Source organism: Prionailurus viverrinus, unplaced genomic scaffold, assembly GCF_022837055.1.
Source record: "Prionailurus viverrinus isolate Anna unplaced genomic scaffold, UM_Priviv_1.0 scaffold_35, whole genome shotgun sequence".
Taxonomy (NCBI): domain Eukaryota; kingdom Metazoa; phylum Chordata; class Mammalia; order Carnivora; family Felidae; genus Prionailurus; species Prionailurus viverrinus.
This window is the reverse complement of record NW_025927605.1, coordinates 305,112-332,293: the sequence shown is the minus strand read 5'-3', so window position 1 is coordinate 332,293 and position 27,182 is coordinate 305,112. Positions and strand designations below refer to the sequence as shown.

The window sequence follows — 27,182 nt, the reverse complement described above, 5'->3', positions numbered from 1 at the left end:
CAGCAGCTGGGAAACCTGTAAAGACTTGAATGAACCAAGAAGGGAGGGGCACTCAGGAGTAGAAAAGAAGATCCTAGACGCTGGCTGAGGGAACATGGGTCTGGCTGAAGGAAGCGCTTAATAAAAATTTACCATTTTCGGGGCGCCTGGGTGGCTCAGTCAGTTAAACGTCCGACTCTTGATTTTGGCTCGGGTCATGATCTCACAGTTCCTGGGATCAAGCTCTGCATCACGCTCTGCACTGACAGCGAGGGGCCTGCTTGGGATTCTCTCTCTCCCCCCCCCCCCCGCCTCTCTCTCTCTGCCCTTCCCCCACTCATGCTCGCTTGCTGTCTCTCTCTCTAACAAGTAAATAAACTTGAAAAAAAAAGTTTATCATGTTCTACCTATTAGATGAGCAAATATCCAAAAGTTTGATAATACCTTCTGCCTACAAGGCCGAGGGGGCACAGGTACATTCCTGACAGAGTGTAAACAGGCGATTATCTATGAAAATTGTAGATTCATTTATCCTTTGCCTCAGCAATTCTGTTTCTGGGACTTTACTGAACAGAGATAGTTGCATAGAATTAAAAGATCACATACACACGGTTATTTATAGAAAGAGTGAACTCCAGTGTCCAGTAAATACAGGGCTGGTCAAATAAACTAAGGTAGATTCATACAATGGAAACACATGCCACAGGGGAAAAAAAAAACTGAAGAAACTGATATGAAGCTCCAAGACAAAAACTCTGATCTCTTCTAAGACAAGGTATCAAATAGTATATTTATAATAGCTTTGTGGGGATGGGGCAGAGATGAGAAACCTAAAAGACATTTAAAAAGTCTATCTATTCATATCTGTTAGATACATTTAGAAACATCAGAAAAAGACATGTAAAGGGGGTGCCTGGGTGGCTCGGTCAGTTAAATGTCTGACTTCAGCCTAGCTCATGATCTCACGGTTCGTGAGTTCAAGCCCCACGTTGGGCTCTCTGCTGTCAGCACAGAATCTGCTTCAGATCCTCCGTCCCCCTTTCTCACTGCCCCTCCCCTGCTCATTCTCTCTCTCAAAAATAAATAAATAAACTTTAAAAAAAAGAAAAAGAAAGATGTAAGGGATTAATAATTATGGTTACAAAGGTGGAAAAGATGTTTCACTGTAGATAGACTTTTTTTTCTTACCATAAAAATAAATCTATTAAAAAATTAATGTTTAGGGGCGCCTGGGTGGCTCAGACGGTTGAGCTGCCAACTTCAGCTCAGGTCATGATCTCACAGTTCGCGAGTTTGAGCCCCGTGTCGGGCTCTGTGCTGATAGCTTGGAGCCTGGAGCCTGTTTCAGATTCTCTGTCTCCCTCTCTCTCTGTTCCTCCCCCGCTTGCAGTCTGTCTCTCTCTCAAAAATAAACAAAGATTAAAAAAAAAAAAAATGAATGTTTCAAAAGGGCCTGAACGAAGAAGGCTCTGCTGTGGTGAGCATGGTTAACATAGAGAGATGGTGACTCACTACGTTGTACACCTGAGACTAATATAACACCGTGTGTCAACAATACTCAGATAGAAAAAAGTTCTTTTAAAGAGATAGCTCTGCCCAGGGTCCCTTCTCTAGTCAAGTTCATTGCTCCCTGTGCTCTTCCTCCACTCACTTGCTTGGCCCCTTTTGTGCACCACCTCCTCCAGGCCTCATTCAGGGTCTGTGTCCTTCAGAGGCCTTCTGGGAGGTCGCAGCGGAGCACCCTGACGCGCTGGGCTTCACTGCGTCTTTTGGAAGTCGTATATCTAACTCCGAACCGTTAGTTTCCCCCCTAGAGGCAATAATATTTTACACGAAGCCTCAGAGAAATTAGGTAACTTGTGGAAGATCAGCCAGCGGCAGAGCTGGAGCCTGATTCAGCTCTGAGCCCTCCCTGAATCCATTCTCCTCGCTGCCCCATGTGGCCTCCAGTTAGAAGTCCCGGCAACTCCAGTCCCTGAGGAAGAGCCACGGTCCTCTTTTCCTTTATGCCCTTAGAGAGGTCAATGCTCAGTGACAGGCAATCACATGCTATAGGAAGGGAGAGAAAGAGGAAGAGGAGAAGGAAGGAAGGCAGGGGGAGGAGAAGGAGTGGGGGAAGGACACTCACTCTTGCAGAGACGGGTCTGAATCATCGGCATTTGCTGTCCCCAGGTCGGAGTCGTAGGACATGGGCTCCTCGGAACGGTCTGGACTCTTGGAGCCATTCTCTTGGAGTAGGCAGCTATCAGAGTTTAGGCTGCAAGACAGCTGGGATGAACTGGCGGTGTCCAGGCTGAGGGAGGAGGCCGTGAGCTTCCGGTTCCGTCGGATCTTATGGCCTGAGTGCTGGACTTCGATGTCCTCCGAGCCTGAGGAATGGGAAATTGAATCCAGAGACTCTTTCCGCTGTAGTTCTGTCCCAGAGGTGGTGAGGGGGTCGAGCTCAGAGAGCGGGCAAAGCCCAGAGAGAGCCAGTGGGGTAAGCGTCCACTCGTTTAAGATGGCGGACTTGTAGGAGAGCTCGAAGGATAAGGACGTCAGTCCCTGCAGGAAGCTGAGGAGGAACTCGCCCTCCTCGGCGTCTCGAAGCAGGGCTGTGGGCTGATAGTACTCGCACAGGCGGGCGGGCTCCTGGAGGAGCAGCTTCAGGTAGCACTCCATCAGGCCGTCATTGAGGGCCAGCCTCAGCCAGGCCCGGCAGCGGCCCACGTCCGTGCTGACAAAGATCAGGTGCTCCAATTCCGAGACGATGTGTCTGGGGGTGGAGAGGACAGGCTTGTTTCAAGAAATGATTTCAGATCACGGAGGACTGTTTTATCCACTGGTGAGCAGGAGCCAGTAATAACGACTGCAAGTATATATAGGCTTGGGAAAAAATCTCAGATAGCAGTGTTCTACAGGGAATTGAGAAATATTTAGCTACAACTCCCCACTTTTTCGAGGTTACTGTCATGCAGGATAATTGCCATTTTTGTTACAACTCCCCAGGGGCCCTTGACATCACCTGCTCATCCGGCATACATCTGATGAGCCCCTAAGTGCCAGGTCTTTGGAGCCGTGAAGATACAGGACACAGACACGGTCCTGCCCTCAGTCCAGGTTACTACCTTTCAAGGGCACACGGAGGTGAACCCTGTTGTCAGTAGAGCTGGGGTGGGGGGAAGGCAATCACTTCCAGGTTGCAGTAAGAACAATGCCTTAGGCAAGGCACTGAGGGATTAGGCATAGGGATTAGGGATAGGCAAGGCATTGAGCTGGGCCTTGAGGGATTTCAAGCGGCAAAGATGGAAGGGAACCTTAGGCACCAAGGACTGACAGAAAAAAGGCACCAAGGGTAGGGAAGCAGCAGCTGTGTTACAGGAGTGGTGAGCACTCCCGTTACAGCACGGGGAGGAGGAGGAGCGGCTGACTGGGTTGCAAAGTCAGGTGATGCAGGGTCTCGAGCATCCAACCGGTGAGGCAAAGTGGGGCAAGGGTCCCCACACCTGGCTGTGCGTCAGAATCACCTGGGAACGTGGTCAGGATACAGATTCTGGGGCCCCAACGAAGTGAATGGGACTCCAGGCTAGCACTGGGGAGCCTGAGAGTTTTTACACCGGGAAATGACTCGACCGCAGTCGCGCAGACTTCTGGGTGGGCTGCTCGGGATAAGATCAGGTACCAAACTCAGTTCCCGAACCCTTGGTCTGATGTACATGCCCTTCCTCTGACCATCACAGTGCCCTGAGCACGTCTCGCCCATAGGAGTGCGTGCTCCACAGGGCTCAGGGAATGAGCTCGGGTTAGCTTAAGCTCAATAAATGTTGACCAGCTGCCTGACCTAAGGACAGACAGAATGAGATAAGGGGGACAATTAGAAAGCCACTGCCACCTGGCAGTGAGGTAAGACCCTGAGATGGGACGGTGGCAGTCAGCATGAAAAGGAAGATACAGACCGACAAGGCACCTTCAGGCTGAAGGTGGCATTTAATAGCCCTGAGAGGCAACGTGCCAGCAGCTGCTTGCTCCAAAGCCCAGGCAGTTAGGGCCAGGGCCGCAGAGGCAAACGTCCCAGGGTGGATATTCAGATGATCTGGATTCCACTGCTTTAAAAAATGCCACAGCCTGTTAGGATATAATACTTAGCATAGAGATGTTCAAACATTCCAAGGCAGGGTCAGCAAACCTCTTCTGTTAAGGGCCACTTAGTAAAGATTTTAGGCTTTGCAGGCCACACATTCTCTGTTCCAACTACCTGACTTTGCCACGGGGTGGCAAAAAAGCGGCTCCTGCTAAAGGCGACCGACCAGCTAGGGCCCTGAGCAGCCCCAGGCATTGCCTGTCGCTGAGGGGCTCTTGAGGCTTGGTCTAACAATAACCCCTATCTCACCCATCTCCATTCTAGAACACAGAGCATCTCTGCTGCTTTCCCATAGAGCTGTAGAGGGAGAGCCCAGGGTCACCCACACTGAAGCTCCTCCCCAAAGCAAAGCCTCCCCTGCTGATCTCACTTGTGGGTGACAGCTTTCAGGAGGGGCCAGAAGACAGGCTGAGGCAGAGGCTTCTGGTGGGCGCTCTTCTTCCTTTTCCCTCCGGCCTCGGCTCGGATGTGCTTGGCATGCAGGCCGTGGATAAATACGGCCTCCAGGGCACTGCACATGGTGTTGGCATCTCCGTCTTCGCTAGTGACCACTGTGTCCGAGGACACGTACTGCTTCTGCAACGCCTTCACAGATCCCACTAGCTTCTTCTTGATGACCTAGTCAGTGTCAGACATAACACAGGCCTTTAGAAGATCCTGCGGTGACCCCTGGAAGGGAAGTGCTTATCACCAAACACACGCACACCCACACACGTCTCACGTCTACCTGTGGGTGTGTATACAGCAAAACTAGCACAAGCTAATCATAGAAAACAAAGATGGGCGCCTGGGTGGCTCAGTCGGTCGAGTGTCCTACTTCGGCTCAGGTCGTGATCTCACGGTTCATGGGTTCGAGCCCCACGTCGGGCTCTGGGCTGCCAGCTCAGAGCCTGGAGCCTGCTTTGGATTCTGTGTCTCCCTTTCTCTCTGCCCCTCCCCCACTTGCACACGCACACGTGCGCTCTCTCTCCTTCTCTCAAAAATAAATAAACGTTGGAAAAAAATTTTAAAAAAAGAAAGAAAGAAAAGAGACAAAGCATAGAGGAGAAAAGGAAAATTATGTACTTATACCACCCAGAGATAGTTATTTTTTTGCAAAGATATTTGTATATTTTTCTTTTGTTTTGCTTTTTAAACTGAACTTCAGTGATTTGATAGCCATAGAAATCTTGTGTTTAAATACCGGCTCCATCATAGTTACAGGTGTGGGAGCCTGGGTGATCCATCTAGGGCAGGGGTGAAGCTTTCCACCTTGTTTAGGGGTCTACGATTCCATGAAGAGGCTACAAGTGCCACTTTAGAACCATAAAAACACCAAGAAAACAGGAGCATGGTCCACATTAAGAAAGATCCTAGGGGCACCTGGGTGGCTCAGTCAGTTAAGCATCTGACTCTTGATTTCAGCTCAGGTCGTGATCTCACGGTTTTTGAGTTTGAGCTCCGTATCTGGCTCTGTGCTGACAGTGTGGAGCCTGCTTGAGATTCATTCTCTCTCTCTCTCTCTCTCTCTCTCTCTCTCTCTCTGCCCTTCCTCTGCTCATGCTCACTCTCCCTTTCAAAATAAATAAAATAAACGTTATTTATTTAAAAATATCTTTTTAATGTTTATTTTTGAGAGACAGAGAGAGAGAGAGAGAGAGAGAGAGACAAAGTATGAGGGGGGGAGGGGCAGAGATGGAGGAAGACACAGAATCCGAAGCAGGCTCCAGGCTCTGAGCTGTCAGCACAGAGCCTGATGCAGGGCTCGAACCCACGAGCCGTGAGATCATGACCTGAGCCGAAATAGGACGCTTAACTGACTGAGCCACCCAGGCGCCCCTAAAATAAATAAATAAACTTTAAAAAGAAAGAAAGAAAAAAGGAAAGATCCTTGACCTGGCAGTCAGAGGCAGATGTTAGTCTCAGCTCTGTTGGTCAACAGCTGGGTCACTGCAGACATTTCACTTAACCTCACTGAGCTTAATTTCCTCATCTGTTAAACGGAACAAATACTTCCTGACCTACAGCACAGGAGTTGGGGGGTGGGGGGATTACTCTGAGGGCAGGACTTGCTTTTTTTTTTTCATTCTTGCATCCTCAACAGTGGCCTGGTTCCTGACACACGTAAGTATTCCGTTAAGGTCTGTTACATAAATCAATTATAAAATACATATATGCAAAATCCTTTGGAAAGACAAAGACAGTTCTGTCATAATATAAGCATGTCGGGGCGCCTGGGTGGCGCAGTCGGTTAAGCGTCCGACTTCAGCCAGGTCACGATCTCACGGTCCGTGAGTTCGAGCCCCGCGTCAGGCTCTGGGCTGATGGCTCAGAGCCTGGAGCCTGTTTCCGATTCTGTGTCTCCCTCTCTCTCTGCCCCTCCCCCGTTCATGCTCTGTCTCCCAAAAATAAATAAACGTTGAAAAAAAAAAATAATAATAATATAAGCATGTCAAAATTACCTATGTGTTTTGGAAAAGGATTGGGAGGGAATACAGAAAACCTGGTTTGAACTGTTAGCTGATAGGATTATGGATAAATATTTTACTGTTTTATTCTTATCTTACCCCAAACAGTTCATGTTAATGTTCTTAGAAAAGTCAAATGTTCTTTTTTTCTTTAAAAAAATTTGTTTTTTTTTAATGTTTATGTATTTTTGAGTCAGAGAGAGAGGGAGACACAGAACCCGAAGCAGGCTCCAGGCTCTGAGCTGTCAGCACAGAGCCCGACGCGGGGCTCGAACTCATGGACCGTGAGATCATGACCTGAGCCGAAGTCGGACGCTCAACCGACTGCGCCACCCAGGCGCCCCTGTTCTTTTTTTCTTTATAACAGCTTTAATGAGACACAATTTACACTGCATAAAATTCACTCATTTAAACTATACAGTTCAGTGATTTTTGCTATATTCACAGAATGGTGAAACGACAGCCACTACCTAATTTTAGGACATTTTCATTGTCTCAAAAAGGAATACTGTGCCCATGAGCAGTCACTCCTCTCTAGTCCCCTCTCCCTCAACCCCTAGCAACTACTAATCTACTTTCTGTCTTTATGGATTTGCCAATTCTGGACATTTTGTGTAAATGAAGTCATACAGTATGCAGTCTTTTGATGTTAGACATCTTTTCATATGACTTAGGGTCATATACTTCTTTTATTGTTTGCTTATTTGACTTGAGAGAGAGAGAGAGGCAAAGAGAGAGGGGGACAGAGGATTCAAAGTGGGCTAGGGAGTGACAGCAGCAAACTCCCAAATCGTGAGATCATGACCCGAGCCAAATGGACGCTCAACCGTCTGAGCCACCTAGGCCACCCTAATGCCTTCTTTTCTTTTTTCTTTTTTTTTTTAATGTTTATTTATTTTTGAGAGACAGAGAGAGACAGCATGAGAGGGAGAGGGCAGAGAGAGAGAGGGAGACCCAAAATATGAAGCAGCCTCCAGGCACTGAGCTGGCAGCACAGAGCCCGATGCGGGGCTCCATCCCATGAGCCGTGAGATCATGACCTGAGCCGAAGTCGGATGCTCAACCGACTGAGCCACCCAGCTGCCCCTTCTTTTAATGTTTACTTATTTTTGAGAGAGAGAGAGAGAATGTGCATACGTGTATGTGCCTGTGGGGAGGGGGCAGAGACAGAGCGGACCGAGGATCCAAAGTAGGCTCTGCTCTGACAGCAGAGCGCCCAATGCAGGGCTTGACCTCACAAACTGTAAGACCATGAGCCGCTTACGATCATGACGCTTAACCGTGTGAGCCACCCAGGCGCCCCATATGTATGACTTCCTTTGAGAAATCCTTGGTCTTCAGGCAGCCCGTATTAAAATCCGTCGTTTTTTATCAATTCCCATTCCATCACCAATAAGATGTTCTAGAAAGGGCAGGATCTCCTCAGAGCCTGCTTCTGCTATAACTCTTTCTCAACCCGAGGCCTCGCTTTCCAGACAGTACTCATTCATTTCAAAGTGAGGAAAACCAATGACATGGCTGTCCCGTGCCCCCTTCCCCACCCTTGAGCCTCTCCGACTGCCTACCGGGATGGCAGCCCGGGGGTCCAGTCCATTCTCCACCACCGAGAGCATTTCCGCTCACACTGCAGCTCCCTCGGAGAATCACATGACACCTGCAGAGACAGACGGCGGCGGCCAGATGAGCAGGTTCCAGCTCACCACCCGCAGCCAATTCTCCCCCTCCCCCAGCAGGCAGCGGGTCAGCCCATCTTCCTCAAACTGCAATGCAAAGGCCTCTGAATTCAAAAGTAAAAGCCAAGAGTGGATTTTAAGGAAGGAAACAAGGGAAGAGAAGAAATCTGAGGGCTCGGATCTCAGGAGGTGGGGAATCCTATGTGCCATGGGTGGGTCCACCCTAATCAGGGCATGGAAAGGCCTCTGTATGCCACACCAAACGCTGGCACAAAAAACCAGGGAATGAAGGGCTGATTTGGATACAGAACTAAGGGTGCGAGGGGGATGCTGCCGCTGGAGGTGCCAAGAGCCCACATGGACCAGGAAGCAGGGGCTCACAATTCACATTCGGAGCCTCTGACTCCTGTGCCAGCCCGATGTCTGCCAGCTCGGCAGGGACAAGCACAACCGAAGGAAGTTTCCAAAGGGAGGGCCTCTTGCTACATAGCTGCTTCCCCTCCAGGCACGAGGGTCCAGCTGGAGCAGCACAGGGACACGCCTAAGGGAAACAACACGGGTTCGAATCTCGATTTGCCACTAACCACTTCGGCATGCTAGGTGGGGCACCACGGCAGACGTCTCAAATGGAGGTTATGAATGTGGAAAACGCCCAGCACAGGGCCTGACGGTACTAAGGATAAATGGTGTCTATTACCCTGGTTGGATGTGGCCAAGCCTTATAGGCAAAGGCCACTGTCTGAATGAGTCCGCTCAACTACCTGAAGTCAGTACACAGGTAAATCCGTCAGGGCACTGGCTCCCCCCACCCCCCGGGGGTGGCTTAGGTGGGGGGCGGGGGGGGCTCAACCTGAGCCTCGGGGGCGCTGTTGGCTCGCCTGGACCGCCCCGGCCACTTGGACGGACCAGGATTGGGCAGGCACATTCCCATCTAAACAGATCTCTAGTGACCACACTGCCGAGCATGGAGGGACACCAAAAAATAGGTCATCGCTGTCTCTGTTCTCAAAAACCGATGGCCCAAAGAAGTTATCAAATGGAGGCATGCTGAATGGATTTTGTACTGTTTACACACATTGCTTCATTCGTTCCTTGGAACCACCCTAGGCGAGCTCTTTTATTATCCAGATCTAACAGATATGAAATCAAAGCTGACCCAGGTCAAGGAACTTCCCAAGATCCCAGGGCTGATCAGTGGCGGGCTCTACCACCTTCGGCCAGGATGACATCCACCCTTCTGGAAGAGGCAGGTGTGAGCTAGGGCTAAGGGGTGGCTGGGGAGGGGGCAGGGGAGTCTTGGGAGGAGGGCTCTTCGGCTGGGGGCCCAGGTGGCGGGATGCAAGGGAGCATCGGGGTCGAGTCTGGCAGGAAAGGTTTACAGGCGAACAGCGAGGCATGGAGAACGGCAGGGTGGCCCTAAATGATGAAAGACGCTCTGATTCAAGCCCTGGCCTCTGGATCCGGCAGAGGGTGAACAGGACCCAGCGCCGACCTTCCTAAGTAAGGACATGCAAAGGGAGACAGGCGTGTGGAGGACGGCCCCCACGAAACCAGCTCTGGTCAGCGCACAACAGACTGACAGGAGGAACACTAGCCCCTGGCCACAGCCCATCAGACTGTCTCTCCCTCCACCACTTTCCCAGCTCCTACCCACTGGGAATCCTCAGGACCCTTTGCTGGAGACCAGCTCCATGCTCTGGCCACCAGGGCACCGGGAGAAGGGGACGTACTACAGAGTCGGTCCTGAAACCGTGCCTGATCCTAGAGGCTGGGTTTCTTCAAGGCTACCCTACGCAGCCCTGCAGGCCAAGTTCAGGCTCTCTGGCTTTGAGACCCTGGCATCCAATCCCCTTTGGCAATTCCGGAGGCCTGCCCTTCTAGACAGAGCCTCAAGCCCTAAATCTGCCCTTCCCTCAGCCGGCCTCAAGGCTTGGGCCTCAGCAATCTGAAGAAGAGGACCATTGAGGCCTCATCCGCTAATTAACTGAATATAATATTCACTGGAGGGAGGGAGGCTTATCATTAAGTGGGTGCTCTGGCCAAGTCAGGGTCTGCTGAAAAAACAAAGTAAACTGACACTGAGGTCAGAGCAGGGCCAGACAAGAGACAACTGTGACCTAAAACAGTGTCAGGAACGTCACAAAAGGACAACAGTGCAGAGAAACCTAGAAGAATGGCCACTTGACAATTCACAAAACAGAACTGAGACGTGGGGGTCAGGCCAAAGTTCCGGGCACATCTTTCTTTGCAGGAAGCCAAAGCTCCCTACATAGGCCTGTCGGTTCTAGAACGCCTCAGGAAGGCAGGCAATGGCTCAGAGGCAGGACCACGACCATCTACGATGTGAGATCTCTGGGCTCTGGGTCTCCTGACTGCTAGGTCAGCACTCCAGCAGGCTCCTTGGGTGGGCCAGACCCCCATCTACCATGCTATGGGACCGGTTTCACTTTCTATCCTCAGAACTGTCTTCACTGACACCAAGAAGCAAACGAAAGAGGGGTGGGTCTTCAGGAGACCCAGAATAAAGAGAGCAAGTAGAGAGTTCAAACATCCCTGATACAGTTGAGCAGAAAAGGTGAGTGCCGTGTGGTGTTAGGAAACTCCTAAGCCACCCTTCGTCTACCTCTGCCCCTCTGTATCGGTTCACTCTGGCACAGGATCTCGCTCTCTATCCTCATTTAATTCTTAAAACAATCCTGTGAGAGAAGGATGATTATCCCTCATTCACAGAAGAGAAAACTGCGGCTCAGTAGAAACACGCCTCAGGTGAGGGACACAATTTGCTCATTCCAAGCTCTGTGCCTTTCGCCAGTTCATCCTGTCCCAGGTCCTCGGTTCAAAGAGTTTCAGGCAAACTTATTATTCACAGACTCTTCAGAAGCTCCACCTTATCAAAGAAGGCCTAACACTGACAAGAAACAATCTTGCCCATCAGATCTGTGGCCCCACCTAGCTGACCACAGGTCCTTTCCATGGCAGCCAGGTTTCCGAGCTGTCCCTCCTCAAACGTTCCAACACACAGGAAGGAATCGTTGTGGCTGATTCTCTTCGTGATACTGCCTGGCCTTCTATAAACATCCAATTTCACTTCCTCCAGAGACTAAGGAAGAACGAAAAGAGGAGAAGGACTCAGATGAGACTTACATTAAAAGAAGAAATGGATAACCTGGCTTCACCACTTTCGAAACACTCCGTTCATCAGTAAACAGCAAGCTCTTCTGCTGAGAGACTTCCCCGCCATCCGCGACAGCCTCGTCTCTACGGCCTGACTCCGATCCTGCACCTGGCTATGCACGACAACAGGCCGGTGTTTAAGCCCTCCAGCTGCTGTACCAGGTGATGAGTCAGGGTTTTCAGCTGGAAACAAATGACAAAGTTATCTTCTGATTCAGAAAGACAGCTGATACTTCAGACATGGGACTGCTGAGTAAACAGCACCTCCTTCTACCTGAAGAAAGTTGGATTTCTAGACAAGAGCCCTGTGGGGGGTGGGATGGGGGGGGGTAGGGCAACAAAGCAACTGAATATCAGCCGGAGGGCAAGCAACTTCTAGCTCGTGATTCCCAGTCCAAAGGCTAGTGGGTGAGGCCAGAAATGTGAAGTCTAGGAACACTGGGTATCTTTCTTTCCTCCCTCCCTCCTTCCATCCAACAACACCCATCTCTCCCATATTCTTGTCCCAGATCCCTTAAGATTCTGGCAAGGACCAAACTCTGAGTGAATGAAAGCAGGACCTTTGCCTGACTCATTCACCATTGTATTTCTAATGCTTCAAACAGTGCACGGCACACATTGGTGCTCAAAAAATACTTGCTGAATGAACAGATGAGTAAAATAAAAAGGCTCAGACCGTTGCAGACCGTAAGAGGTTGAGGTATACAACTTTTCAGCGGTGGGGTCACTGTGGAACTCCTTCCATTACCCCAAGCTGCCAACAGGCTGAAACCCTTCAGACATCACACCTTAACGGAAGGGGATATTGAAGGTCAAAGGACATCCAATTCTCAAAGGCGTGAGACTATAAATGCAAGCAAAGACAATGGGTCTTCTTTGGGGTCCTTTACAATGGCTGTCAAATGGCCAATCCTTTGTGGAGTTTGGTCACCAGAACTTAGAGGGGAGGTGCACCCCCAAATCCCAGGAGATTATAAATGTTAACAATGGAGCCTGGGTGCCCTAAGAATGTCTAGCTACTCTGAGATAACTTGACTCTCTGTGTTCATGGGTAATCAAAATGGTCAAAACTCAATGATCCAGCACCTGCAAAAAGAGGAAGCAATTCAACAGCCTCCACGGAGGCCTCGGCGTCCCCAGGATCCACTCATCTCTACTCTTCACAACATGTAACGTCACCTCCGGCACATTCGGTAGCGGGACTAATCTACAACCAGTTCTGGCCAGGAGGAGCACTGGGTGAGGGTCCTTTCTAAGCGGCAGGGCAATACACATGGACATGATTCTGTGACCACAGCCAACCCCACACAGTGGAACCCCTTGAGTTTCTCCAGATCATCACCCAAAAGGAAGTGATAAGCTTCCACTGCCCCAGCTGAATGAGTAGCTATCCCTCACCTTCCAGGTATTTGGATGATACCTACCATTCCAGCAGCCAACGCGAGTAATGTAATATGGATGCCAGAAACACAATCCTTAAGGACAGCTACAGGGGACCTGACATCCAGGAAAAGCACTTGACCTACGGGAGAAGGATCTCTACTCCTCCACACTTACTTACCATCTGAGGCCCCGCATCAATTGAGGTGTTCGGCAAGTGCCTGGCTCTGAGAAAGCAGGTGGGGTTGGCAGGGGACTGCACTAGGTTCTCAGATCAAATGGGGACCACATCAAGGGAAGAATGGGCACAGAGTTGGGATGAAGAGTTGAAATGGGGATAGGAAGACGTCAGTCCAGCAAGATTGGGTAGGGGTGGTGGGAACTAGGGCAGCAAGAGTCGGGGGGTGGTTTAGCCAAGACTCAGGAATGAAGTGTCCTCAGGCTGGCTGGGGATGGAAAGAAAGTATGTGGTGGGCTTGGAAGTTAGGGGTTGAGTGGGTGAGGACAAGAAGATACATACAAGACTTGAGATAGGGCTGAGATCAGAGTTATCAAGAAGAGGGGGGTAAGCGCAATAGGGCATCTACTGTGGTGGTAGGTATTAAATGAGTGGGGGGAGGTGGGTGTTTTGGCTGAGCAGACCTTGGGGGGCTGAGCAGGGGGGCTGGGATAAGAAAGCTGAGCCTGAAAAGGGGTAAGCCAGAAAGACGGGGAGGGGGGAGGGGGGGTTCGAGGAGGTTTGCGTGGAGCACTGGGATCGCCAAAGGGGTTGAGGGGTGAGAATGAGATGCGTTAGAGGGAGGCGGAGGGAAGTGGCTGTCCTAGGGGTTGGAAGTGGGCTACCGTGGGGTCGAGTGTGGCTGCACTTACGCAAGACCAGTGGTGAAGGGGTGAGGGTAAGGGCTGGGCTCGGGTCACGGCTGAAGAAGAGGAAGGGGACGGGTCAGCACTGGCTGTTTGGGCTGAAGGCTCGGGTCCGAGTGGGGTAGGGTGCGGGGCTCAGGCGGGGAAGGGAAAAGGCTCTGAAGCAGGACAGTTTCAAAGCAACCAAGGGTTTGCGATCACGGACAGGGCTGGTGACCCATCGCCCGTTCTCGTCTCGGCCCCGCCGTCCCTTCTCACCCTCCTCGCCCTCTGACCCCTAACTCACCAGAGGGAGCGGGGAGGGGGCGCGGGGCACTCCTGGCCAAGGCAGCCCCTAAGCCTCAGACCAGGCGCTGCGGCCTCCCGGCCAGCGACAACAGGAAACGGCGCTCGCGGCGCCTGACGCCATCACGTTGGTTCGGCGTCCGGCCCCGCCCCCGGACCGCGGAGCCAATCGCAGGGCCGGCCGAGCCTCGGGGCGGGGCCAGCGCTCAGGAAAGCCCAAGTTACCAGCCCCAGAGCAGGTGAGTGATCTGGGAGGCTGGGCACTCTGCGACCCGAGATGCGAGATGCGCACGAAGAGGCGAGGCCACCAGGCTAGCCCACCAGTGTCGGGCGGAACGTGTCCTACTGCCCGCCCCCAGCAGTGTCTGCGTCTCACTAGATCCCGGCCTCCTTCTGGGTTCATGACCTTGCCTGGGCACAGCACTATCTACCATGGAGGCTGTCTGTTGGCCTCCTGCCCGGAAGGTTCCCACTTGTAAAATCGGACCAATAACGTCTACCCTAGTTTTGCCTCCCTGAGGGCATCAGTGCAGTAGGTGCTTCCCGCCTGGTGGTTCTCAGGAAAAGCATACAGGTTGTGATCACCGCTATCACCAAGGGAGCACCTTTAGGTACCCGTCAGCCCCCAGGCATGAAGCTTAAGGTTCTGGTTATTCTCATCTAGCCAGGAAGTTGTTTGTTTCCTTTACTTGGTAGAGTTGCTATTTCTCTTTCACATGGACTCAGAACAAAAGGTCAAGAGTGTGTGTTGGTGGGGGTGGGGAGAGATGTCTTGTGCTTTGGACACTTCATACCTGCAGGCTTAGGTCAAATGGGATCTTAGGGCCTGAGTGTGGGCTGAGTACTGGGGTGGAGAGGTACTGCTACCTGCAGGTCCAGGGGGACTTTGGGGGTGTCTACAGGGCTGGTCTGGGAACGGGACAGGTCTTGGAAGAAAGCTCCACTGATCTGGGCCAGGCTCTCCATCAGCCTTTCTGGGAAGGGGAGAAGAAGGGGTCCCAGTGCCTGTTTCCATTTATAAAACCAGCTGTTGGAGATGTGGCACCTGAGTGTGTGCGGGCTGCCTCTTCAATAATTCTCTCTCTAGGAGCGAGAACCACCTCTCCTCGATTTTAGACTAGATGAATCTGAGTACATTTAGTATGGTTAACAGTTGAACAGAAAGTTAGAAATAAGGACACGGAGGGATGCCTGGGTGGCTCGGTCGGTTAAGTGTCTGACTTCGGCTCAGGTCACAATCTCACAGTTGTGAGTTCCAGCCCTGCATTGGGCTCTGCGCTGACCGTGCAGAGCCTGCTTGGGATTCTCTCTCTCTCTCTCTCTCTCTCTCTCTCTCTCTCTCTCTGTCTCTCTGCCCCTCCCTCGCTTGTGCTCTCCCTCTCAAAAGTGAATAAACATTAAAAATAAATAAATAAGGACACAGAAGCAAAGCATTATCTCAGCATTAAACAACTTGGAAAGTAAGGAATTTACTAGGAAATCCAGCTTCCTGGGCAAAAGGATAGTGTTTCTGGTTATAATTATAGCACATCAAGAGCATCAGTGTCTTGATACAAGCATGCCCTCCCCCAGATGGAGCCAGCAACACTGCTCAGTTCTTCCAATGAATTTTTGCGCAGCCGCTGTCTGCAAAAGCTGTGGGAACCCCGCATGGTAATCTCTTGTCTATCTTTTCAGGAGCCCCCGTCTCCTGGTCTTCTCTTACTTCTCAGGCCTCTCGGCCCCTCTGCAAAGTCTACGGGCTTGTCTTCCTCCCTCCATCTTACTCTGGCGCACGTTTCCACCATTCATGGGCCACGAGTCCACCGGGTAGTCTGAGGCCGGAAAAAAAAAAATCTCCCGTTACCCTGTAATTTGAGCAATAATAAAGGTACATGCAAAGTGCCATGGTGCCAGAGAAGAGGCCTGGAAGGTTATCCTGGCGGAAGCAACTTTTATCTGAGCCTTCCGGGTGGACACAGGAAAGGGCGATGCCGGCGAAGAGACTGGTAGAGAAAGGGCTGGTGGGTAGGAATGCAGACTGAGCTCAGGGGAGGGTGCACGGAGAGGTGGAGAGGAAGCTAGGAAGTAAGGCCAGAGTAAGGGGAGGGGGATTAGAATGGAAGGGGGAGATAAAGACAGATTGGGCAATGGGGAAAGGGAGGAGGCACAGACACAGCTGGAGGCCAGTGCAGGAAGGGCTCAGACGCTCACAAAGGCACTGGTCTGTCAGATTTCAAGCACTACGCATAGTCATTCAAAGCCAGGCAGGAGAACTGCAGGCATCTGAATTTCTCGGGGGTCTAAGGTGTAGATTCCTGAACCCCGCCCCTGCCCTGGAGAGTCACTCTGGGATGAGGTCCAAGAATTTAGCCTTGACCCAAACCTTTTCTGTCTCTTGCCCTACCACCCGTGGATCTGAAGGGTGAGAAAATGTGAGAATCTCTCTTTAACCTGGGAGCTGAAGGGCAAGGGATTTAACAGGTGTGGAAAATAGAGGCTCCTATTTGCCAGATAGGAATTTTGATTTATCCTTAGCGACCACCCTGAAGGTAAGCACCATTGTTATCCCCATGGCATAGATGATAAAACAGGCTTAAGAGAGGTTAAGGAACTTGGGGGCCCGAGGCCATACAACTCATAATTACTACAGGTGGGATCCTCACCCAGCTCTGATTCTAGCTGGAGAACTAGCATAATTCAGTGGCCGAGCAAGTGGGCTTTGGAGCCAGGAATGCTAGGTTTGAATACCGGCTCTACCCCATACCGTTTTCTAGGCCTTCCCTAAGACAGCGCGGGGCCCAGCACAACCCAGCAAGTGTGGGCCTGAGACCACTGCCACAGTCAGTGGTTTTCATAGGCCCCTCGAGATGGCACCAGAGATAGAAACTTCTAAGTTTGGTTGGTGGTTAGAAAAGAGAAGTAAATCACAACACTCTGAGGCCCCTTCGCCTCAGGCAGAGGGGCCAGAGTGTGTGACTTCCGGGAAGTTCCCCAAACTATATGAGCCTCAGTTCCTCATCTGTAAATTGGGGAAAATATCAGTTGCCGTGAGGATTAAGTAAGATAATGACCCGCAGCAGCTTCTTGCCTCGACCATTCCCACCCTCCTGGGCCAGCTCACCAGTCCTCGGTCCTCCTTACCTCTCGCTGGATCTTTGGGTGCTTATCTCCACCTATCTTGTGTTTCTAGCTCTTAATTCTTCCATTTAAAAGATTTTTTTTTAATTTTTTTTTTTTTTGAAAGAGAGAGAAGGAGAGAGAGAATCCCAAGCAGGCTCTGCACTGTCAACACAAAGCCCGATGCGGGGCTCGAACCCACGAACCGTGAAATCGTGACCTGAGCTGATGTCAGATGCTCAACCGACTGAGCCACCCAGGTGCTCTGATTCATCCATTTTAGACACTGTGGACTTCCTGGCAACACAGGCAAGGAGTTAGGTCTTTAACACCCCCCACCCATTCCATTCTTGGGGTTATTTTTGTCACTCTTGCCCCACGAGTGATAGTGGTTGCAGAATTGTGACTAGGTAAGTATTGTTCACCGCAGAGCTTACCTCATGTAGTCCGATGGCACTCGTTTCTGTCCCCTGACCCCCCGGGGTTTAATTTCTTCTCCTTCTCTTTCTGTGCTGCCCGCCACGATCACTCCTCCACTCCGCTCCAGTGCTCTGGCATGACAGTTAGTGCCATTTCCCTCGGCTACCTCCTTGACCTGTCATACGCTGCTGTCCTGGAACCTTCCTTCGCTGCTTCCTGGGCTGGGCTTTTCCTGGCTCCCTCCTCTTCTTGCTTTCTTTACCCTCTCTCTTGATCTACAGTTAAGAATCCCTTTCTAATATTAAAAAATAGAATGGTCTTTGGACCTGCTCGTGATCGTTGGTATCCTTTCGATATCTATTAATTGGGACAAAAAATACAGAAAGACCAAAAGTTACTATGAAGGCACTCCTGCTCTTAAGTGAATTTGTGTTTTACTCACAATAGCATCTATGAACGTGTGAAAGCCTGTTCAAAGTTTAGGCTTAGGGTTAGTTCAATCTAGCCTCAATGTCCGGTCTTCCATTTGTCACCTCACCCCCTCAACTTGCCGTGAGACAGCCCCTCTCTTGACTTTCTATTCAGTTCCTGTGCCCTAGCAGAGACTTAAGTACTGGTTTAAGGCCCACCTTGCAGGTGCACGTGGCCATGGCTGGCCAATCAGGGTCTCCTCCTACCAGATACAGGGTCCAAGCAGACCAATCAGAGGCTTTTTGAAGACTGGCTTTCCTTTATGAGGCTTGCTCAACCTCAGTGGAGAGTTGGAGTTACTAACGACTATCTTTGCAGTCTTGGGGCATGCATCCTGAAGCCTGAAGCCATCATGGAGGAAAGCACAACTGAGGGACAGTTGGGGAGAGAATGACGTTTGACCGCTAGATGCGGCCAGCTTTAAGATCTTAGGCTTCCCGGTTATGTGAGCCGATACACTGTATGACATTTTTGGTTTAAGCATATTTTAGTTGGATTTCTTTCACTTGGAGCATAAAGAGCGGCGACTGATATATTGTCTTTGTGAACTTGGGCAGGTTATACAAGCGGTGTGTACAGACTTGGACCGTGACAACGCAGCTCCCACTAGGTCCCCTATGGCTGCCCTGTTATCAGCCTGAGCCTGAGACAGCTTGACATGGAATAGTCCGTTTTAGGGTCTGGAGGAAACGACTTACCATGAGTCACTGCCCTAAAATATACTTTCTACCCACATGCCCGGTGCCTGGAATTCTGTGGTGATGGTGGCATTCCTTAGCGTCAACCATGGCTCTCTTCAAGCGGTTCTCCTCTGGAGTGTGAAGGCTGCGATATTTAACTTGTAGAAGTCCTTTCTTCTGGAGGTCCCTCTGGGAGGCAGTGGATCCAGGATGCGGTGTAGACAGACCTAGGTACACATCTCAGTTCCCAATGGCACAGTCCCTTTGCAGCTTTGGGGGCAAACACATAGCACTGTGTGCTGACCTTTAGGAGGTCAGTCTGTATTACATAAGGAATCCTATGCAGAGAGTGAAGAAATGGTCTCAGATTCACCCCGTAATATCCCCGAGTCAGCCCTGAGGGCAGGGTCTGGCACTAGGCGTTGGGAAGAGGAAGGAGATGTGATTCTTGTCTTGTCAGGGCTCCTGACCTCATAAGAACTGCGGTTGAGTCTTCACATGGACGGACGCTATCTTTCACTCCACGCCATTCGTAGGTGACGCCTAGAAGAGCAGGGCCACCGTGTCGTAGCCTCTAACCCAGGACTCTGTCACATTCTGGGAGAGAGAATTATGGGCCCTCCCCGCATCCCCGCTCCTGCTGTGTCTCCTCGTGGCCACAGTGTACTTTCCCATCCCCTGGCTTGGGGCTTGGGGCTGGTTCCGTGCTTAGGCTCGAAGAGGCTCGAAGAGGCTCCGTGCTTAGGCTCGAAGAGAGCAAGAGTGCTTGCTCTCTTACGCTTCTCTTGGGTAGCCGCTGCCTCTTCAGCCTGGGTCCCGGCAGCAACACAGGGAGACAAGACCAGCAGTGAGAAGCTGCGCCGATCCAGCCAGCAGGGCATTAAAGTACAGCGGTAACGGCCAACCTGTGAGAATCGGTTTCCCAGCCTCCTGAGTTTTGAGGATGGTTTATTAGTTAGCACTGTTGTGGCAAAAGATAACAGATACTCCCTCTGTTATCAGGTCACGTACAGGTTCAGCTGCTGCAGTAGAGACCCAACACAACAGTGGGTTAAGTGAATTTTTTTTAATTCTTTTTTTTTAATCCTTTTTTTTTGGGGGGGGGGAGTGCAGGTGGGGGAAGGGCAGAGAGAGTGGGGCAGAGGATCCAAAGCGGGCTCTGCGCTGACAGGCTGACAGCACAGAACCCGACGTGGGACTCAAACTCACGAACCGCGAGATCGTGACCTGAGCTGAAGTTGGATGCTTAACCGACTGAGCCACCCAGGCGCCCTTTAATTCTTTTTGTTTTTAAATGTGTATTTCTTTTTGAGACAGAGACAGAGATTGAGTGGGGGAAGGGCAGAGAGAGAGGGAGACACAGAGTCCGAAGCGGGCTCCAGGCTCTGAGCCGTCAGCACAGAGCCCGATGTGGGGCTTGAACCCACAAACGGTGAGATCCTGACCTGAGCTGAAGTCGGACACCTAACCGACTGAGCCATCCAGGCGCCCCAACAGTGGGTTAAATTAAAAAACAGCTTCTTGGGGGCACCCGGGTGGCTCAGTCGGTCAGGTGTCTGACTTTGGCTCAGGTCATGATCTTGCCGTTCATGGGTTCGAGCCCTGTGTCGGGCTGTGTGCGGACGGCTCAGAGCCTGGAGCCTGCTTCACATTCTGTGTCTCCCTCTCTCTCTGCCCCTCCCCTGCTCATGCTCGGTCTCTGTCTCTCAAAAATAAGTCAACATTGAAAAGAAATGTTTTTAAGAAGCAGCTTCTTGATCTCTCATATGATAATCCGGTTAAGTACTGGATCTGGGGCTGGTTCGGTGGCTCTTATGTCAGGGAGCCAGGCTCCTGCTGTTTTCCTGCTCTACCACCCTGGGGTGTATGTAGCCCTCATCCAGATGAGGCCTTTGTACTGTTGAAATCTTCATTTCCTCCACAGTGTGGCGCCAGACCGCTCTCTGCCGCTGCCCTGGAACACATGCAGCCTAAGCACCATTCCTGCCTCTGCTTCGGGCCTCAGGACTTTTCTTCTTCTTGAATGAGTGTGCTCCCGCCCCCCAGCTGGTGCTCCACGCCATCCCCCAGGTCTCAACAACATACCCCCACCAGGACCACAGGAGCCAGAGCTGGTCGTGCCTGGTGCTCCTCAGGACTGAGAGGCCCTGACCTCCGTGGGGGCAGGAGCCGGCCAGCATGACCAGTCGGGACTCCCAGGTTAAGAATCCAGTGGAGCCTCCTGGTCATCCTCAATCTGCTCTGCCCTTCGTCTCCCGCCCGCAGATCCCTGCTGACCTCCAGCCCTGAAGAAGCCGGGGAACCTCTGCTTCCCCCACCTCCCCGTCCGCCTTGTCCTACTTCAGTAGTTTGGTGAGCATAAAAAGGCCTGTCAAAGTGGTCCCTCTGTTTGGGGGATGGGCTCAGGAGGGGTGGGCATGTGGGTTCGGAGGGTGACAGATTCTTTCTCCAAATGCTCGCCAGGCTCCTCCGAGCCCTCTTCTTGATTCAACCTTGCTTGGCCTGTGAAGACTTGAACAAACACGGGCATGGTTGCTGGCAGCTCGTGGCCGCATCCCTAGTAGGACCCTAGCCTCCCTTAAAGTGCCTGCCTGCAAAACTCCCGGCTGTCTAAAGGATTGGCTGCTTAGTCCAGCCGACGCCTGAAGATCGGGCCCCTGGCTCCCAGCTTCTGTGAGAGGGCAGCAGCTTAACTTTGAGAAGTGTCAGCAAAGCTAGATGGGTCTCCTATGGGCCAGCGTCCCTTCCTGCTTTTTGTCATCTTTCACTTCTGATTATAGAGCCCCCACTCATTCCCTTCCCTAGTCCCTCATTCTCCCTGTGAAATACCCCATCACCTCTGTAATAATCCCAGTTGGGTGCCTGCTCACGGTGAACCCTTTCCCCTACGGCACTGCAATACTATGTTACCGACTGAACTCTGTCTGGATTACTTTAAGTAGTGTCTGCTTTTGTTTATTTTCATCAGGGGAGGTGTGCAGGATCAGCCTTTTAATTTTTTTTTTTTTAATATTTATTTTTGAGAGAGAGGCAGGGTGCAAGCAGGGGGGTGGGAGAGGGGCAGAGAGCGAGGAAGACACAGACTCCAAAGCGGGCTCCAGGCTCCGAGCTGTCAGCACAGAGCCCGACGTGGGGCTCAAACCCAAGAACCGTGAGATCATGACCTGAGCCGAAGTCGGTCGCTCAACTGACCGAACCAGCCAGGTGCCCCAACAGCCTTTGAAATTAAATTATTTTCAGGATCAGCTTTTTAAGTAAGCATCCCAGGGATGTTTGCGCATAGAGGTCCAAAGGCTAGATTTTGAGAAATCATGTTTCCCTGTGGAGATCTTTTCTCTGGCAGCCCTTTTGAACGGGGGCTATGTTTTCTCAGATACCGCATTGCCAATAGTCCATCCAGCTTTAATTCCAGTGAGAACGTTCCAGAGATGAAACTAAGAATCAACTCCAGGCGCTTCTCCAGTCACCTCTGGGGATGAGTGTATGTCGTCAGCATCCAGCGCCTCACCTGCTGCCCAGCTAGAATGACACCTTTCAGGGTTTCTGACTTAGAAACACGACCACCAGGTTACTCCATGTGGACACCACTCCCCTTTACAAAGCCTTTGAACACCCACCCGTCAGGAGGGGTTTGCTGGATAATGTTGGTTGGCTCTTGACACCCATTTCTAGCCCCTTCTTTGCAGGTCCTGGACACCCACGAACCATAGTTCACGGATTCCCTCGACAGCAGAATTCTGCCAATAAAGCGTACCTGTGTGAAATTCGGAAGGCGGGAAGGAGGCGGAAGCCATGCTTTTCTCCTCTGCAGCAGCAGACATGCAGGCTGAATGTTGGAGTCCATACTCCCCACCAGTCAGGCTTGGGGCCATGGGGCTGTAGTGACCCCAGCACTGGCTTCCCGAAGTTTCCTGAGTGGCAGCAGCAACTTTGAATCTATGGAAAGCAACTGTGGTAAAGTAACCTGAGAGCTAGTGGTGCGATTCCCCCCTGGCCCTGACCTTCACCACCACGAGCCCCACCAGTGGTGAGCACCAATTGCTTGTATGACCTTTGCATGTGTGTGTGTGTGTGTGTGTGTGTGTGTGTGTGTTTGAAATATCTAGAATGGTTTGTTTTCCTGGCTATGGTAGTCTTAAAATATGTTCACAAAACTGAGGGTTGATGGGGGATGGGAGGGAGGGGAGGGTGGGTGATGGGTATCGAGGAGGGCACCTTTTGGGTGAGCACTGGGTGTTGTATGGAAACCAATTTGACAATACATTTCATATATTGGAAAAAAATAAAGATCTACTGAATGAGTGCTGGAAAAAAATAAAAAATAAAATAAAATATGTTCACAAAATCTTTGACTCTTCTCTCTTTATTTTTATTTTTTTTTAACATTTATTTATTTTTGAGACAGAGACAGAGCATGAACGGGGGAGGGGCAGAGAGAGAGGGACACACAGAATCCGAAGCAGGCTCCAGGCTCTGAGCCATCAGCCCAGAGCCTGACTCAGGGCTCGAACTCATGGACCGCGAGATCGTGACCTGAGTTGAAGCCAGACGCTTAACCAACTGAGCCACCCAGGCACCCCGACTCTTCTCTCTTTAAAAGGTGGGGTCTAAATTCCCACCCCTTGAATGTGAACTGGATTTAGTGACTAAGTCACTGCTAAATGCTGCTCTGTGCCGTCTGAGGTGAGGTCATAGGAAGGATACCTTCTGTCATTTCTGTCTCTCTTTCTCAGATCACTCACTCTGGAGGTACCCAGCCATCATGCCGTGAGGACATTCAGTCAAACAGCATGTGGGCAGGCTCATATGGCAAGGATCTGAGGCCTCCCTCCAACCCCCTTGACAGCCATGTTAAGTGAGTGAACCACCTTGGAAGTGGACCCTTCCGACTCAGTCAAGCCTTCAGATGACTGCAGCCCTGTGGTATCTTGAGAATCTCACCAAAGACCCAGGGGCAGAAGTGCCCAAGCTATTCCCGAAATTTTGACTCAAAACTTTTGAGGAATGGGGCGCCTGGGTGGCTCAGTTGGTTGAGCGTCTGACTTTGGCTCAGGTCATGGTCACACCATTCATGGCTTCGGGCCCCCCATTGGGCTCTGTGCTGACAGCTCAGAGCCTGGAGCCTGCTTCAGATCCTAGTCTCCCTCTCTGCCCCTCCCCTGCTTGTACTCTCTCTCTTGTTCTCTCTTCAAAATAAACATTAAAAAAGACGTTTTTTGAGGAATAAATGCTTATTGTTGTTTAAAAAAAATTTTTTTAAATGTTTATTTTGGAGAAAGCAAGAGACAGAGACATAGAGTGCGAGTGGAGGAGTGGCAGAGAGGGTCATAATCTCGTGGTTCATGGGTTCGAGCCCCGCATCGGGCTCTGTGCTGACAGCTCAGAGCCTGGAGCCTGCTCCACATTCTGTGTCTCCCTCTCTCTCTGCCCGCATGCTCTCTCTCTCTTTCTCTCAAAAATAAACATTAAAAAAATTAAAAGAAATATGGCAGGGTAGCATTTGAGACTAATAAGTATTGTGCAAATTTGAGGTAGTGTTATAGAAACAACATTTTCTAGGCTTCACTTTATGAACCACATTTGCGCTCATGGAAATATTCCAAAACAGGAGAATGGAGTTGCCTGGAATCCCGGCCCACACTTCGGGAAGCCCAACTAGGCACAGATGGGTCTTCTTGGTTTCTGTCAGCTCTGTCTCTGTGTCCACCTCTCTTATTCAAAAAGTCACCACCAGCCCCTGCTCCACCCAGCTCATTAAGGAGTTTGAGCTGGCATGAGGAGTTTCTGCCCTTGTGACCTAAGAGTGACTAAAGGGCCTGGTACTGCGCCTGGCTCAAAGCAGGTGCTCAACAAACAGTAGCTGCCACCATCCTCATCGTTCTAATTATTGATTCTTTGATGGCAACCATGGCTTAGACGTCTCTGTACCCCTGCACCCTGCAGCAGGGCAGTATAACCGTCAGCAGGCTTTGGAGCTAACAGGCCTGGATTAAACCCCTACCTGGCAGTTTTGGATTTGCAGCTTTGGGCACCTGAACAGGTTACCTACATCCTTTAAGCCCTGTCCCCTTATCTGCCAGATGGGGATAATAAAGTATGTTTTCACGGACTGTTGGGCGAAATTAAGACTGCAACACGCCCAACCCAGGCCTTGACACCAAGTAAGCAAATAGTGAACTAGCTGCTGCTGCTGCTTCCGATTACTGTTACTCTCTAGTCTCGTGCTTTCAACACAGTTATTTGTTGGCTCACTGAAGTCACCACACAGAGACAGACACTTGGTGGCCATTCTCACTAAAACGCTGGGGGAACGGGAGCAGGCACCAGGAGAACAGGTGTCCTTGCCCAGCAGCAGCAAACTAATAGAGCCAAAGAGGCACTGATGGGCCAATCACTCCGCTTGGAACCGTTCCTACCAACCCTGCCAAACTTGCTGGGCTGAGCCCCAGTCCTACTGTCCCCTCGGGGGACTCTGCTGGTGGCCAGCGGTTGGTGCCATATTCCATCACCTATCGCTAAGCCACCAGCATTTATTTGGGGGCATCTAAAGAGATTGTCAGGGGCGCCTGGGTGGCTCAGTCGGTTAAGCATCCGACTCTTGATTTCAGCTCAGGCTGTGATCTCACGGTCGTAAGATCGAGTCCCTCGCATCGGGTTCCACACTGAGCACGGAGCCCGCTTGGGGCTCTTTCTCTCCCTCTCTCTCTGCCCCTCCCCCCTTGCGCTCTTTCAAAATAAACAGACATTAAGAAAAGAGATTATCAAACCTTGTTCATTCAGGATTTCTTTTATTCACTACTGTATTTTGACTCTGACGTCCTTTTTCTAAAATCTGTCATTCATTTACTCAGAAAGTATAGATGACTGCATTATTTTTAATGTTTATCTATTTTTGAGAGACAGTGTGTGAGCTGGGGGGAGGGATAGAGAGAAAGGGAGACAGAGGATCTGAAGTGGGCTCTGTGCTGACAGCAGAGAGCCCAATGCAGGGCTCAAACTCCCACACCATGAGGTCATGACCTGAGCCAAAGTCGGATGCTCAACGGACTGAGCCACCCAGGCACCCCGACTCCTCCCAACATCCCAAATGTGACTGGTTAACGCCCTCCTCTGCAGAAGTGGAGGGATGTTTGCGTCTTCTGCACGTTGTGCTGCATTATCTCTTGCAATCGTGCGGCCCTGATCCGAGCTGGGTAGGAAAGCAGTGGTAGGTGTGGTGCTGGGCTGAACTGGAGAGAGCCCAGCCGCACGCATCCGACCCTCAGTGGGGTCGGCAGAGGCTAGTGTGGTACAGGTGACCAGTAAGTGCCCCCACCAATAAGTTTTCTGAAATAAAGGCCTGAGCAGGGCAGTCCTGGGTAATTACTGCTCTCACACATTCTTTACTCTAACCCTCCAGCATCTCCCTGCCAGCTCTCTGAGGGTGGGGACTTTTTTTTTTTTGTAAAGAAAACAAACAAAAAAACCCAATGGGAACTATCTACTAGCTTGTAAGGTTGAGGAACACCCTACTTCCAACTACACATTTTGCGTCTGAGTTTGAGCTCTTGGGAAGAAAGACAGGCCTCAGCCCGACAGTGGAGGTAGGCTCAGCGATCCAAATTTTCTGGCAACCCCAAAGACCTTACGGAGGGGCCAGAAAGAGATGATCCTCTACGGGCAGGGGGTCAAGCACGTTGTGAATAACTGGTATTTGGTGAGCCAGGGGAGAGAGCACCAGAATAAGCTGTTAATTCACTTAATAGTCTAAGCCCCTTGAAGATACGTTTTCCAGTTTCCAGAGACTGACTGTATCAGGGAAGCGAGGGAAAGACGCCCCATTCACCCTACTTGGCCCGTACTGTGTCTTGTGGAAATACTGGCTACCACGAGGGACTCTGGCTTCAGTCCTGCTTCTCTGGCCTGTGGCCCCTGTTGTCTGTAGATAAATATTTAACTGTTTACGTTTTAGTTCCTTACCACGTGGCTAGAATTGGTTATGGATCTATACGTTTCAATATGAGAAAAACAAGTCTTTTATAAGCAATGCTGAGAAGCCAGTATCGGAAAGTAAACTTTGTAGGTGGCCTGAGGCAGGACGGCGTTCACTCTGTGACAACCTCACATAGTGTCTCACTCTCGTCACCCAGCTCTTCAGTAGTGGAATCTGTGGCCTGAGCCTTCTCTGCTCTGGCTTTGCCAGGCTCCCTGGGAAAAGGAGAAGAATGCCAAGGCTTTGACTCTCGAAAGGAACAATTCAACTCTTCATAATTTCCTCATTTTAGAGAAAATCTTCCCCAATCACGTACCCTAGTTCCATGTGGAAAATCTCATCTTCATCAGAAGAATCCTTGTCGTGCAGCTTCTGTGCCATGTTTTTCTTGCGTGTGGCATTGAGAGGTCTGTACATGTCCCTAAGCCAAAGTGGCCGCCTTCTCCAGAAAAAGCCCTCCTAGAAAACAGAAAGGACAATGTTAGGTCTGTTTCCCCTGCCTTCTCCAGCCACGGTACTTTATCCTCCTCAGATTTACCTGACTGTCACTTTCCTTTGAGCATCTCTTACGCAGCAGAGATCCAAAGAAGCCCCTTGAAGGAAACACACACACAGACA

The 27,182-nt window shown here is 50.9% G+C and overlaps 2 protein-coding genes across 11 annotated transcripts in view; both read right to left on the bottom strand.

The window, feature by feature from the left end:
* Window positions 1–14,066, bottom strand: part of PLEKHM1 (pleckstrin homology and RUN domain containing M1) — a 47,754-nt gene extending 33,688 nt beyond the window's left edge. For all 4 annotated transcript variants that reach the window (XR_007149396.1, XM_047845370.1, XM_047845368.1 and 1 more), the window contains exons 1-5: window positions 13,924–14,066; window positions 11,364–11,576; window positions 8,112–8,200; window positions 4,470–4,717; window positions 2,108–2,734 (exon numbers count right to left, since the gene is read on the bottom strand). Coding sequence is in view for 3 of the 4 variants with exons in the window: in XM_047845370.1 (XP_047701326.1) it covers window positions 2,108–2,734; window positions 4,470–4,717; window positions 8,112–8,159 (923 nt within the window). In the remaining variant the exon portion in view is untranslated. The remainder of the gene's footprint in view (window positions 1–2,107; window positions 2,735–4,469; window positions 4,718–8,111; window positions 8,201–11,363; window positions 11,577–13,923) is intronic.
* Window positions 14,067–25,363: 11,297 nt separating this feature from the next.
* Window positions 25,364–27,182, bottom strand: part of LOC125158396 (RAD52 motif-containing protein 1-like) — a 58,853-nt gene continuing 57,034 nt past the window's right edge. For all 7 annotated transcript variants that reach the window (XM_047845354.1, XM_047845358.1, XM_047845355.1 and 4 more), the window contains 3 exons: window positions 27,103–27,157; window positions 26,881–27,023; window positions 25,364–26,779 (listed from right to left, as the gene is read on the bottom strand). In XM_047845354.1, coding sequence (XP_047701310.1) covers window positions 26,677–26,779; window positions 26,881–27,023; window positions 27,103–27,157 — 301 coding nt within the window. In that variant the 3' untranslated portion in view covers window positions 25,364–26,676. The remainder of the gene's footprint in view (window positions 26,780–26,880; window positions 27,024–27,102; window positions 27,158–27,182) is intronic.